The sequence below is a fragment of the Pelodiscus sinensis genome, chromosome 25 (assembly GCF_049634645.1).
Source record: "Pelodiscus sinensis isolate JC-2024 chromosome 25, ASM4963464v1, whole genome shotgun sequence".
Lineage (NCBI taxonomy): Eukaryota > Metazoa > Chordata > Testudines > Trionychidae > Pelodiscus > Pelodiscus sinensis.
Genome location: NC_134735.1, coordinates 5,351,870 through 5,366,761, shown reverse-complemented (window position 1 = coordinate 5,366,761; position 14,892 = coordinate 5,351,870). Strand labels below are relative to the sequence as shown.

Below are 14,892 nucleotides of genomic sequence, written 5' to 3'. Positions count from 1 at the left end.
GAGGTTTTTCTCTCCTTCTCGTTGAGTGAGCACCTAGGGCAATTTTCCACCATTCTGCACCCTCTTAAAATCCCTTAATGCTTTCAGACATTTGGGTAATAGAGTACAGCATGTTTCACTTGTTATTTAGAGGACTTATGTCACTCTGGTGTGGAAAGCCGCTTGGTCCTGAATCTCTAATCACAGCTGCCTTCTGTCTCACAGTTCTTCTGCATACATGGCATATTCTTCGAACCCTTTTATGCAGGGTTCAGGGAACACTTGGGAGAGGCGCGGGGCAGAAGAGGCTGCCTTGGGAGCAGTGTTTCCCTGTAAGCTGAGCACTTGGGAGGCCACCTAGGAGAGATTCAAATGCCGGCCCGCTGATTAGCAGAGCACCGGCAGCATGTGTTTTTATTGGTGGTGCACATCTTCACAAGCCTTGGTGCGCATAACAAAATGTATTCTGCATGTGGATGGGAAAAAACAAGAGGGAACACTGCCCTGAAGTTGTTGCTTAGTGAGGCAAATGCCTGCCTGCCTAGGAGCTCCATAGTTTTTTTATTGGCTTTCTGGCTTGTTTATATTCTTTAGCAACAAGTGGCTGAGAGAATGAAGGACGCAGCTGGAGTAATCATTCTCTGCTCTTTGGTGTTTATCTGAGGATTTAAAGGCCCTTAATAAAGTGGATTTACTTTAGCTCATCAGGGGCTAATTTATTATGAATCCCATTCTGCAGTTGGGAATATTGATGCACCTACAGCAGCGATGGAGCCTAGGTGGGGGAGCAGGGCACGTGAGTAGCCCTCCTTCATCTCTCCGAGCCACAAGATTGTAACCAGACGGTCTCCCGGGGATAGGGTAGTGTTGCTCCCGGGGATAGGGTAGTGTTGCTCACAGCGCTTGCATGCCTAGAACGTGCGGGTGGTGCCAACTCACCCGTCGCAGCTCTGGGACTGGCTGCAGAAGGAGCGCCCGGCCCTCACATCACAGTTGTGTGCAATCAGCCCCTGCCTCACTTCTCATGCCCTGGCTTTATGTGTATGTCACTTTAGTAACACCGGTAGGAAAAAAACGACACAAGCAGAAACCAACAGAATCTGACAACCCAGACCATGGGCAAGAGGAAACGAAATGTCTTGTGGATCACATCTAGAACCCTGATGGGCTCCATGTGGCCCGTGGGTTGCTGGTTGCCCACCCATGATCTAGAGCATAAAGCTCAAGTTTGCAATAACGCCTGATAATTTGAGATCTTCTGCTCACAACCTGAGGTACTTGAGGTGCGTCTGCTCTCAGCCTCAGGTAATTTGAGGTGCTTCTGCTCACAACCTGAGGTACTTGAGGTGCGTCTGCTCTCAGCCTCAGGTAATTTGAGGTGCTTCTGCTCTCAACTTGAGGTAATTTGAGGTGCTTCTGTTCTCAGCCTCAGGTAATTTGAGGTGCTTCTGCTCTCAACTTGAGGTAATTTGAGGTGCTTCTGTTCTCAGCCTCAGGTAATTTGAGGTGCTTCTGCTCTCAACCTGACTTCCAGTTGCTTAGCACCCACCTCTCCATGTGTTTTGGAGAGAAGTATCAGAGGGGTAGCTGTGTTAGTCTGAATCTGCACAAGCGGCGAGGAGTCCTGTGGCACCTTATAGACTAACTGAAGTGTTGGAGCATACGCTTTCGTGGGCAAAGACCCACTTCGTCAGATGTGTTTTGGAGAGCTGGTCATCATTGCTTACTTAGCCGCCACTTCTCTTCGAACATCTTCCGTCAGCTGATCACAGTTAGCTTTGTAATAGCTAGAGTTTTATATCAGATGGTGTCAAAGAACTCTTCCATCCAGGAGCCCCCTGGGACAGAAATATACCTCACCTGCTACAGCATCTTCGCTCTGAGCATCTCAGAACTCTGTCTTGAAGTAACATCATAACCCCTGTGTGAGGTAGTTATTCTTGTCTCCATTTTATTGACGGGGAAACTGAGTCACAGATGTTATGGGCCTGATGCGAAGCTCACAAAAGTCGGTGGAGAGACTCCCATCTACTTCACACCAGAACCTACGGGACTTGGCTCTGGTTCAAACCAGAACAAACCAGGTTCTTCCAGCAGGTCCCTTAACTCTAAGGCTATTCTTCCTCGCTCGAATCCTAGTTATCTGCTTGCCCTTCTACAAAATCAAAATGAGAGATGGTGTTACTCTAACCCTGGGATTCCCTGGCATGCAAAGGCGCATCTTGTAGTCTTCAAAGTTGGTTTACGCAGGAGGGAAGTTAAAAAAGGAGAAACCAGAGATCACCTCTCAGAGCACATTATGAGGAGCAGAATCATAGGCTGAGTGCTTATAAAGGGAAGTTGGCATTTCTTTCCATTCACAGACGGTGAGCTAAACATGCTGTCTAATAAATAAGCAGGAGAGCCCTAGAGTTGAATTCCTCTGTGTTTTAATCAATATTTCATTGTTTTTCCTGTACAAAATTATTACCCCAAAACAAACATAACAAGCATATTAAATAAAAGCCTAAAACGCAGAACCCTCCGGAGTAGTCAATTAATAATATCAAATCACTGACTAACATATCTAATGCATTACTATAGTAACCATTATCGCGCATAGGGAATTAAAATATTAAAGTGGCAGGAGAAGCGAATAAAACAAAACAAACAAAGGAAGTGAGGTCCTTGAAAATCAATGGATTGAAAAACTCTCAAAAACTCAGAGGCTGTGTCTACATTGGCCCCCCTTTCGGAAAAGGGATGCTAATGTAGCACTTTGGAATAGGCAAATTCGCGGGGGATTTAAATATCCCCCACGGTATTTGCATTAACATGGCTGCCACTTTTTTCCGGCTTGGGGAAAAGCCGGAGAAAAGCGCCAGTCTAGATGTTATTCTCTGGAAAATAAAGCCTTTTCCGGAGGATTTCTTATTCCTACTTTCAAGTAAGAATAAGAAATCCTCCGGAAAAGGCTTTATTTTCCGGAGAATAATGTCTAGACTGGCGCTTTTCTCCGGCTTTTCCCCAAGCCGGAAAAAAGCGGCAGCCATGTTAATGCAAATACCGCGGGGGATATTTAAATCCCCCGCAGATTTGCCTATTCCAAAGTGCTACATTAGCATCCCTTTTCCGAAAGGGGTGCCAATGTAGACACAGCCTAAGTGTTGCTATCTTTCCTGCACCAAGCTTGTGGATATTATGGGTAGTGGAGGGGCTGGTATTACCAATTAACATTAAGAAATGGATTTCAGTACTGATTTTTGTGGGCAAAATTTATTTTGAGACAATGGACATTTGTAGTTCCACACAGACTGGCTTAGAGAGTGCTCTACTACAGCATTCATGGGAAAAAATGTCTGTCTAATAAAAACGTTTGGAAAAATTATGAGGGTGTCTAGTCACGCATGAAACTATTGCATACATTTGCAGCTCAGTATAGATTAGTCCTTGATACTCACAGGCTATATTCTCATTCATTTTCTGTTTAATCATGGTAACAATTGGTGCCCTCCGTGGTCTCTGCGGATTCCAGGTTTTTTGTCCTTTGTTCTTCTCTACAGGTTTTACAAATAGGTTTTACTTTGAGTTGTGTTATTTATATGCTGTTTCCGTCTTGTGCATATATTTAGATGCATGAGGTTTTTATGTGTTTGCATTCGATCTAGAAACAATAAATACAAAGTTACAGGAAAAAAAAGTCACTCCCCCCCCGCACACCTGATCCTAGCCCATCTCCACTGCACAGCCCTCTGCTGACCACACGTGGAAGCAATTCCTAGAGTCTTATGCTTCCCTTCAATGTGGCGATGGATTCAGAGAGAGGACTAGCCCAACGAGAGATGAGAAGGAATGAAAACAGGAAGTGAGGAAAATGAGACTAAGGCTACATCCAGACTGCAGGCTTCTTTCAGAAGAAGGTTTTTTCGGAAGCGAAGGGGAAGCAGGAGTCCAGATTTTGAAATAACTGGGTTGGTAGTGTGGACGCGCCGATTATACATTTGATCTAAGGGGAGTTGTTTCAAAATGAAGCCCTAGTGTAGACCTGGATGTGGAAGCCACTGTGCTGCTCCTGTACAACTTCCTTTCACTTTTCTGGGCCAGCTTGGTTTTAGGCTGTCCTAAGGTTTTATCCTCCCACATGGCACCATCCTAACTGAGCACTTTCCACATATAATCACTGGCAGTAACGAAGTCCCTAGTGGAGACATTCCCAATGACATCAGCAGGCTTTGAATTGGGCCTTTACTCTCTCTGGGGGAGAGTTCTAGGATTGGTGAGTGATTCTTGGAAGCCCAGCTAGACATACTGTAAAGGGGTTTGATTTTCAGAAAGCGTTGGGAACCCTCTTCCGCTTTTCATCCGTAGCTCTCAAAGCGCTTCACAGAGAAGGTCAGCATCGTTATCTCTCTTTACAGATGGAGAAGCTCTCAAACAGAGAGGTGAAGAGACTTGCCCTACGTCAACCAACAGGCTCGTAGCAGAGCTGGAGTCTCCCCTCTTTCCACTCCGACGGACATCAAGATCATTTTTAGCTGCACCCACAAAGGACTCAGTCTGTGTTCTAGCTGGGCTGGGTCACCCTGCAATGATGTACTGGCAGTTTTGCCGCAAGGAAGGTGCCATTTTGTTCTCAAAATGGTGTCCTTCGTATAACATGGTGCGTGCGAGGACACACAAAATGGAGGACCCTATTTGGTTGAGCAAAATGGCGCCCCCGCCAATGTTACCTCACGCAGAAGCTATGCAGTGGACGCCATTTTGCTATACCACATGGAGCCCTCTGCATAGCTTGCGTGTGAGGTAACGTTGACATGGGGGGAGGGGCATTCTAGCAGTTGCTCATTCTGGTCTACCCCGCTAGGTGCCTACTCTCATATTTAGTTTTACAAGGATTTTGATGAGTTGTTCCACTCTTCTCTCCGCAGGCTCCATTTCATGGTTTTCCACACGGAGGAGTTCCACGATGTGCTGAGGATATGGGACGGGCCAGTGGAGAACGGGATCATCTTAAAGGAGATCAGCGGCTCCAGCTTGCCCAGCGATGTCCATAGCACCTTTAACTCCGTCGTTCTTCAATTCAACACCGACTTCTTCACAAGCAAGCAGGGGTTCGCTATTCAGTTTTCAGGTAGGCACCACAGAGATGCTGTTTCCTTCAGGGTTGGACAGGGCTGGTGATGAATGGCCACACACCACACTGCATTCATTGGGCAGGCCCGAAAAGACCACTCCATTGAGTGCAACTGATGGATGAATATCGTAGGTGGGCAGAGCAATGTACCGTATCTAGATTCACCACAATGAGCTTCTAAGTGCACAGTTGATCATGAGAACTACAGTAGATGGAATTGTGGGTGTTGTCCCCACAGCCTTGTCGTTCCTTGTGAGGTATCCCACAACAACCGAATAGTGGGGGTGCCATGTTTCCCACAAGGTAATGGCTACCTTCAGCTTTTCCTAATACTGCTCAATGCTGTAGACACAACATTCAATAGCACAAGAAGTGTACTCCACTGGAAATTGCTTGTGGTTTGGGGGCTTTTGGTTTTTTTTGTTTTTGTTTTTGGATGAGGTAGATACTCTGGAGGTCAGGGATATTGTCCAGAGTGACCTAGACAAATTGGAGGATTGGGCCAAAAGAAATCTGATGAGGATCTACAAGGACAAGTGCACAGTTCTGCACTTGGGACAGAAGAATCCCAAGCATTGTTACAGTCTGGGAACCGACTGGCTAAGCAGCCGTTCGTTAGAAAAGGACCTGGAGGTTACAAGGGATGAGAAGCTGGGTACGAGTCAACAGTGTGCACTTGTAGCCAAGAAGGCTAATAGCATATTAGCAGGGCTCGACAAATAATACAATCTACTCGCCTGTGGCGAGTAGATTGCAACCCGGAAGAGTCGGTTTCGGGCGATCTGCGCATGCACAGAACGACCTGTGCATGCGCAGATCGCCGGACAGCACGGCTGGCGAGCGGGGCTCGCTGCAGTTCAGCGAGCCCTGCATATTAGGGTGCATTAGAAGGAGCATTTCCATTAGATCTGTGGGCTGCTGGTGCCCTGGCACTGAGCACGTGGCAGGCAGGAGATGGGGCTGGGGCCACCTGAGCCCATAGGCAGTGTGCAGCGGCATAGGACACCATGACATTTGGGGCAGTTTGGTGCATCTGATTCATGGGGCCCTCCGTGGCTGCGTGTTTTGCCTATGAGTAGAGACAGCGCTGGTTTGGAGCTGTAGTCACAAAGCAGGGGTGCATTGGTTTTGGAGTGTGCCGTAACTAGACAGCAACGTTCCCGGAGAGCTGAGCGGTGCCTTTCTTAGTAGGTAGGCAGGAGCTCTTGTCGTAGCTCCCCAGCGGTTTTGCCGGATGAGGGTGCGATTCTGTGCGGGCTGGCGGGGTGCATGCATTGCAGGTGGAGCCCTCCGGGGGAAATCTCCCTGAGTCAGAACTCCTGGGGCATACAGGACCGAATGCCCTTGGAGACAGTGCTGCATCCTCTGTTCCGTACCTGGCTTACGGCATGGGCTGGGGTGGAGCATGCACGTGTCCCTGACTCACCCTAAGTCAGGGTGGGCAATCATTTGGGGGGGGACACTTCACCAATTTTAGTAGTGGTTTCCAGGCCAGCTCAGCCCCTGGAAGTGGCAGGACATCGGGCAGAAGGGGCGGGGCCCAGGCAGAAGGGGCAGGACTCAGGTAGAACGGGTGGGCCCAGGTAGAAGGGGTGGTTCCCTCTAGGCACCATATGAGGGAGAGATAGGAGACTTTGTGCACTCCCTGCAGCATGGGAGAACACATGAAATCTCTCAGTCCTTGCCCCTGCCATGCCAGGGGCATGCAGCGCCCAAAGGGAACCGCCAGCTGTTTTGAACAGCTGGCGGTTCCCTTGGGTGCCACATACCTGGGGGGGAGATTTTGTGCTCACCCCCATTCCCAAACATCAATTGGGCAGGGGTGCAACAGGGTGGGCCGGATCAAATGGTTTGGTGAGCTGATCCTCAAGCATCCACTGGCCGGGGGCGTGGCAGGGCAGGCTGAATCCTGCCCACCAGCTGTATCCTGCCCACCCCTGCCCTACGTGCTTTGGGGGGCTGGGAGACAGCCGGGACTGTGCTCCCCAGTGTTTTGGCCAGCCCCTGCACAGGGATAACATCAGGAAACTGACTCTGCGGGAGCTTGTCATCACCAGGCTCTGTGCAATTAGCTCATGTTACCCTAGCAGAAAATAAGCTCCAGGCAGCTGTCTGATGCAGAGCTGTGTCCTTATTTCCTACTTCTTCCAACAGCCGTAGTTCACAGGGCGCCATCATGAAGCCAGAGACCTGAGCTCAAGCATATGGGCTGGGATGTGGTATAATTTAAATACATTTTATTGAACCCTGTCCCCGACGCCAGCACTAAAATGCATGAGCCTACATAGTTTTATTGCCACGGGGACATTAGGGTGCATGTCCTCAGCTGATGTAAATCAGCCGGGACTTTCACAGTGCGATCCTGATGTACAAGGACGCAGGGTCCGTCTCATATTTTTTTTCAGTTGCCTTGTAAGGATGCGAGGCGCGCACGGCCGTCTCTGAAAGTTCAGACTTCATGCTTCCCCAGGCGGGAGGCGGAATCCCACTGCTGCGCAGTGCCGATAAACACAACTAGCCTATCAGTTCATTCAGCAGCATTTGTTTGACACAAGATTATATCACGGGGCCACGTGAGATCCGTGGACGCCGGGCTGTATGAAGTAAACATGTATGTGCGATGCATGATTATCCATCACATTTGCACTCTGTGTTTCACACTTGAATTTGCTATTCCCCGGAGCCTTTCCCAGCTGGAAGAACAGATGCTCGCTGCAAAGTAAAAGACTCTTCTGTGTGTGTGTGTGTGTGTGTGTGTGTGTGAACTTTAAGGGGATAGAGAAAAGAAAGGGGGAGGACAGTCATTGCTTTACAGAGTGTATTTAAAGAGGATAACAGTGATCATCTGCATTATGCCTCCTGGCTTCTTCTCCCCTTCCATCCTCTAATCAATTATTTGCACTTGAGTCAGCAACACAAGGTGAAGGATGTTTTGGGGGTTCAGGCACTGGCCAGTGACTTGGGAGGTGGAGGTGTAATTCTTGGCTTTGCCACTGATTTCCTCTGTGACCTTCAGGAAGTTATTTGGTTCCGTGCCTCAGTTTCTCCATCTGTAAAACCCAAGCAGTGATACTTTCTTCTCTCTTAGGGTACGTCTCCACTGCATCCCTAGTTCGAACTAGGGATGCAAATGGAGACAACCGAAGTAGTTAATGAAGCGGGGATTTAAATATCCCGCGCTCCATTAACATGATCTCGCCGGCGCGCTAGTTCGAATCACAGCTGATTCGAACCAGGAAGTGCGTGCCGGGACGCGTTAGTTTGGACTAAAGCCCTTAGTCCGAACTAATGTTACTCCTCAAAAAATGAGGAGTAACATTAGTTCGGACTAAGGGCTTTAGTCCAAACTAACGCGTCCCGGCACGCACTTCCTGGTTCGAATCAGCTGTGATGCGAACTAGCGCGCCGGCGAGATCATGTTAATGGAGCGCGGGATATTTAAATCCCCGCTTCATTAACTACTTCGGTTGTCTCCATTTGCATCCCTAGTTCGAACTAGGGATGCAGTGGAGACGTACCCTTACAGACGGTGTTGGGATAAATGTCTTACTGTACATGAAGTACTAAGGTATTATGGCAGTGGGGATTATATTAAACCCTAGGGCTACGTCTACACTGGCATGAATTTCCGAAAATGCTTTTAACGGAAAAGTTTTCCATTAAAAGCATTTTCAGAAAAGCACGTCTAGATTGGCAAGATGCTTTTCCGCAAAAACACTTTTTGCAAAAAAGCGTCCGTGGCCAATCTAGACGCGGTTTTCCGCAAAAAAGCCCCGATCGCCATTTTCGCGATCAGGGCTTTTTTGCGGAAAACACTACTATGCTGTCTACACTGGCCCTTTCACGCAAAAGTCTTTCAGAAAAAGACTTTTGCCCGAATGGGAGCAGCATAGTATTTCCGGAAAAGCACTGATGATTTTACAGGAGATCGTCAGTGCTTTTCCAGAAATTCAAGTGGCCAGTGTAGACAGCTGGAAAGTTTTTCTGCAAAATCAGATGATTTTGCGGAAAAACTTGCCAGTCTAGACACAGCCTAGAAGAATAGATGTTCACCTCCCATTCCATTTTGTGGACTCTGCACTTGTGCTGGATAAAGCAAGAAAATCAACCTATGTAGCTAACCGAGTTCCCTGCCACAGGAAAGTCATTAGGTCAGATCGCAAGGCTGCCTTTTTATAAAAGTCTGGATAACTTTATGTCCAGTATTTGCCGCTATGTTGGTTAAGAGTTTGAAGAAGTCAGTGCTTGAGAGAGCAAGCAGATGGCTTTATCCTTGTAGCAAGGAGAGTTTAAAGTCACAGCATGAGCTGCATACACTAGAGCAGGCCAAAAATGGTGGGAGAGGAATGGGGTGGAAAGAAATCCCCATTCCTCTCCACCCTCCATTCTAAAATCCAAATAGTGAAATTTGAAAAATGTTGTTCAGCTCTATAATTGCCCAAAAGATTTCCTAGACAGTACAGTTACTTGGAAAATGATGGTTATTTTTTGCAGAGAATTTTTTAGAAAGTTTTGAAGGGAAGTTTAAAAATTCTCCTTAAAAAATGTTCCCACTCCCCCACCTTACTCTTTTTTTTCCAGGGACAAAACAGAACAGGGAAAAAGAGACTAGAGGGCGGGGCGGAGATTGGAAATTTCCACTGTTTGGATTAAAAATATTGAACAAAAGAAAATTGGAGAGGGTTGAATTTGCCAATGAATTGCAGCTCAGCTGCCTCCCTTTGTAACTGGATTTTGAAATTCTTTTGTAGAAGGACAGCTAAAGAATTTCAAAATTGGTTACAAAGGGAGACCTCTGAACTGGGGTTCATTTGCAAAATCAAAACTATCAACTTAGAGGATCGAATAAGGATCGCAACTGGTTAACGCATTACACTGGTAATTTTCCTTCTCTGGAAGTTCACATCTCCAGACCAAATGCTGTGAATAGCCCACTTCCACCTTGAATTGATAGGCATCATTAACACAAACAACTTCTTTATATTTACACCCCTGCTTCTGTATCTTCCATTCCAATCCATCTGATGAAGTGGATTTTACCCACAAAAGCTTGTGTCCTAATACATCTGTTAGTCTCTAAGGGTATGTCTAGACTACATTCCTCTGCCGACAGAGGCATGTAAATTAGACTACCCGACATAGTCAATGAAGCCGGGGATTTAAATATCCCCGGCTTCATTAAAATAAAAATGGCCACCGCGCTGTGCCGGCTCAGCTGATCGTCGGCACAACGCGGCAGTCAAGACGTGGATTGGTCGGCAAGGAAAGCCTTCGCCGACCGATCCTGTAAACCTTGTTTCACAAGGCATAAGGGATCGGTCAGCAAAGGCTTTCCTCGTCAACCGATCCACGTCTTGACTGCCACGTTGTGCCGACAATCAGCTGAGCTGGCACAGCACGGTGACCATTTTTATTTGAATGAAGCGGGGGATATTTAAATCCCTGCTACATTGACTATGTTGGGTAGTCTAATTTACATGCCTCTACCGGCAGAGGCATGTAGTCTAGACATACCCTAAGGTTCCACAGGACTCTTCCTTGTTTTTGTGGATACAGACTAACACAGCGACCCCTCTGGTCTTCTGCTTGTGAGTCTTTAGATGACACTCATCTCACATGTTCCAGTTTTTCTCTGCATCCACAAGGTTTAAACACTTCCTGTATTATTTGGCTGTTTTTTAGTCAATGAAAGCCAAGCATGTCACCTACCATGACTCCAAGCGCTGTTCTTTACGAAGAATACCAGATAGTGTGAGAAAAGCATAACAGTTGTCAACACCGCTCTTGAAAAGTTTCCCCTTCCCCCCACAAAAAACATTTTTTCGAATTGAAAAATTTCAACCAGCAGCATATAGAATGTGCAGGAGAGAGTCGGGTAAGCCAGGCACGGAGAGGCATGCAAACCTGCATTTATATATTTCTTTGTTTGCTTATTTTTAATACTCCCAGTTTCCACCGCCACTTCCTGCAATGACCCAGGCATTCCCCAGAATGGGAGCCGAAGTGGAGACAGCAAAGAAGCAGGTGACTCCATCGTCTTTCAGTGCGACCCAGGATACGTCCTGCAAGGGGAGGCCAAAATCAGCTGCGTCCAGATCGAGAACAGGTTTTTCTGGCAACCTGACCCTCCCTCCTGCATTGGTATGATCCAGGCAATGTTTCTTTGACTGTACAGCGAGCGGGTCTAGATTCCCCTGGCTAAGGTGTGTTGGAACGTGTCAAAAGGGGGGGTCGAAATCCCAACTGGCTTGGTGGATAAGTACAACAGGGTGAATAGGCTTCACATAGCCAGTAACAAGGAAGAGGTTAAAATCCATATCTGAAAATGAGAACATCAGGAGTCTGCCCAGACATGTAAGGAAACTCACCATGTAGCTCCACTGTGCAATGAGGTTTGCCTAAGGGGTCTGGCATGGCAGTCTGAACATTCCTGATCCCACAGCCTAGAGGGAAATGGGGAGGAGATATTAGCTAGGAGGCCCGGGATTGTCTGTGCTAGGACCTTGGCTGTGTGATTTCTTTTGGCACAACGAGGTAACATTTTTTGAAGCACAACTCCTTGACATTCTCCTTGGGCTCATAACGTCATAAAAGAAGCTTATAAAATCTCTTTATCTTTTTCAACATGGCCGGAACATAGAACAATTGTCATGCTATGCACATAAAAGTCATAAATGTTCAATTAGCTGGCTAATTAAATGTTAGCCAGATATTAGTCATCCTGTAACCTTTATTCATGTTTATGCAATGTTACCCCAAGCAGCTTAAATTAATTAGCTCCATTTCTTAAAACAGATTTAAAGCCAGCTGGGAAACTTTTATAACATGCCCAGCATTTGTTTGCTGCAGGACAGCTTGATTTTTATACCACTCTGTTAATAATCTCATATGGCATCATTTCTATTTGATGCTGACAGCCTTATTAGTTGTCTGGAAGCTGGAACTAAAATTACAGTGTTGTGTATTGTGTCCCTCTACCTACTCCCCCACTGAGGATTTCATTCACATCAAAAGTGGAAATCTTCGTTCTTGTTTTCCCAGGGAGATGGAACTGAGATGAGATGATGCAGGCTAGGAAATTCTCATAGGTCGTCTTCGGTGAAGGTTATTTGAGTTAGAGCCATTCTGGTCCGTTGCTTTTGGACAGAGCCATGGCAGGTGTTAGAAGACACAAGATCTCCCACTCGCATCTCTCAGGCTGCATCTACACCACGAGTTTTCTCGTCAAAAAATATGCTAATGAGGGACTCATTTGCATGTGCCACAGTCTCATTTGCATCTTTTCTGCCGATCTGTTTTTGTGCTGGGGTTTTTGCATGAAAACAAGCAGTGTGGAATTTTCTTTTTGCGCAAAACCCCCCTTTTCCACAAGATCCTTATGCCCCAAAAAAGGAGGTATTACCGATCTTGCGGAAAAAGGGGTCTTTGCGCAAAAAGAAAACGTCCACACTGCTTGTTTTCACGCAAAACCCCCAGCGCAAAAACAGATCGGCAGAAAAGAGGCAAATGAGATCACGACTCATGCAAATGAGTCCCTCGTTAGCAGGGCTTGCTGAATCGCAGCGAGCCCTGCTCGCCAGCCACGCTGTCCGGCGATCTGCGCATGTGCACATCGTTCTGCTCATGCGTAGATCGCCCGAACCTGGCACTTCCGGGTTGCACTCTACTCACCACGGCGAGTAGATTGCATTATTTGTCGAGCCCTGCTCATTAGAATATTTTTTTCTGAGAACACTCGCTGTGTAGACATAGCCTTAGAAAAAGATTTGATTTTCAGTCCGTTTTGGCAATTAGTGCATTGGCAACTTCAATCAAAACCAACGCCTCGTGTGCCTGACAGCACGTATTCTTACTTCCAGAGCAGGAAACTTGATTTTGACTGGGAGCTGCTTAGATAGTGAAAGTGGAAGGCTCAAGGCATCTTTTCTCTCTCTCTGACCCATTTGTGTTTCTTAATAAGATTGTAATAGGCTCGGTTTTTCTCTCGCTATGTAGATGTCCAACACCCAGTACAACCGGTCCCAATCTCGGTTAGGGTCCTTCATTGCAACTATATCACAGTCGTGTTTTGGCAATCTAGCAGTCTGTCTTTCCCTCTTTTTCTCTCCCTATGGCTGTCTGTGGCCCTCTACCCATTCATCATTCCATCCATCTCTTCATCTCTCTACCCGATCTCCATCCATTTCTGAATCTACCCTCCCCATGACTTGCAGGGGCACCTAGTCTAGCTCTCAACCCAGCAGTCTACTTCCCGCAATTGTCAGTGGTTTTCCCCAGGTGGTTGAACATGCATCGCTCATCCCCAACCGCTCCCTTTCTGATTTCAGCTCCCTGCGGTGGGATCCTGATGGGGCCGGCCGGAGTCATCCTGTCCCCGCAGTACCCGGAGCCCTACCCGCCGGGGAAGGAGTGCGACTGGAAGTTGACGGTCTCTCCCGATTATGTCATTGCCCTGGTATTTAATATGTATGTACCCCCGGGCCGCTCAGAGTCCGTTTCACTTCTGCCAGGACCTGTGGGATAAGGGGAGGAGTTCATGGGTGGGGCGAGGGGGAGCGAATGGGTTTGCCTGTGCATCTCCTGATCTCTAGAGGGGATGTCCCTGAGCTCCGTGGATCTGTTCCCAAGTGATCCCCTCACCTGTGTTGATAAAAAGAAAAAAGGAGCACTCAATGGAAAGAAAACCACGAGTGTCTGCCGGCTCCTTCTCCCTGCCCACCCCAATCTAGAGCAAGCCTGGTTTTAAGATGTGACCTGCTCTGCTTATAGTACCCCCAAAGTGGCCAGAAAGAGGCATCTTTCCAGGCCTTGTTGGCAGACTCAGGAGCAAGGCCTTGTCCTTCCCAGTAACAGCTGCTGGAAACTCCGTTGAATGCCTGCGCCCTCTCCTCCTTTAAACCGTCCTGCTGCGCTGAGGGAAAGAGCCGTCTCCTGGCGCGACTTGCTTTAATTTGTACTTTTCCATAAGAGCCGTAACGAGCATCTCAAGAAGCCCCTTCGGGAACCAGACTCTCTGCATGGAAGAGCAGAGAATGGCAGCATTAGTACCATCGATTTGTACGGGTTCTTTTCCCACCTGTCAGCAGGGCCACCTTGTGCTTACGGCGGGACAGGGGCTCTGGCGAGCTAGATTCAGTTCCCAGCTTTGCCGTGGGCTCTCTGGGAGACTTCCGACATGTGGCGTGGTTTCTTGGGACCTCAATTTCCCATCTGTAAAATGGGGATTTCGCCCCTCCGTTTCCTCCAGCCCTCTTGCCTTGCCCACTCAGATGGGAAGCGTTTTGGTAGAGAGGCTGTTTCCTTACTGTGGTTCTTGGTACACTGGGGCCCCATGTTCTGTTCTGTCTCCCAGTACGCTCATGATCCACATACTAGTTCAAGCTCTGCTGGGGTTTTTTTTGTTTGTTTGTTTGTTTCTCCTCCAGCTTTAATTTGGAGCCTGGGTACGATTTCCTCCACATCTACGACGGCCCCAGTTCGCTCAGCCCCCTGATCGGGAGCTTCTACGGCTCCCAGCTGCCCGACCGGATAGAGAGCAGCAGCAACAACCTCTTCCTGGCTTTCCGAAGCGATGCGTCCGTGAGCAACGCCGGCTTCGTTATCGATTACACAGGTAACCCGCCGGCCACGGCGTGCTCTGCACTGTGCCGTTCTTCAGGGCAGCCGACCCCCGCCCCCGCTCCTGGATGAACCACACACTGGAGATGATGCTGCGGTCCTTGTGGCTGTGCAAAGGTACAGCAGGGAGGCCAGGCAGTTGATCTCCAGGGGGAAAAATTTGCAAGAAGGTTGGTTGGGAA

General features: G+C 47.9%; 1 protein-coding gene across 1 annotated transcript in view; it reads left to right on the top strand.

The window, feature by feature from the left end:
- Positions 1-14,892, top strand: part of CSMD2 (CUB and Sushi multiple domains 2) — a 743,482-nt gene that overhangs the window by 542,914 nt on the left and 185,676 nt on the right. The window contains exons 26-29 of the mRNA XM_014578911.3: positions 4,887-5,089; positions 11,042-11,233; positions 13,420-13,558; positions 14,518-14,705. Of these exons, the coding sequence (XP_014434397.3) occupies positions 4,887-5,089; positions 11,042-11,233; positions 13,420-13,558; positions 14,518-14,705 (722 nt within the window). The remainder of the gene's footprint in view (positions 1-4,886; positions 5,090-11,041; positions 11,234-13,419; positions 13,559-14,517; positions 14,706-14,892) is intronic.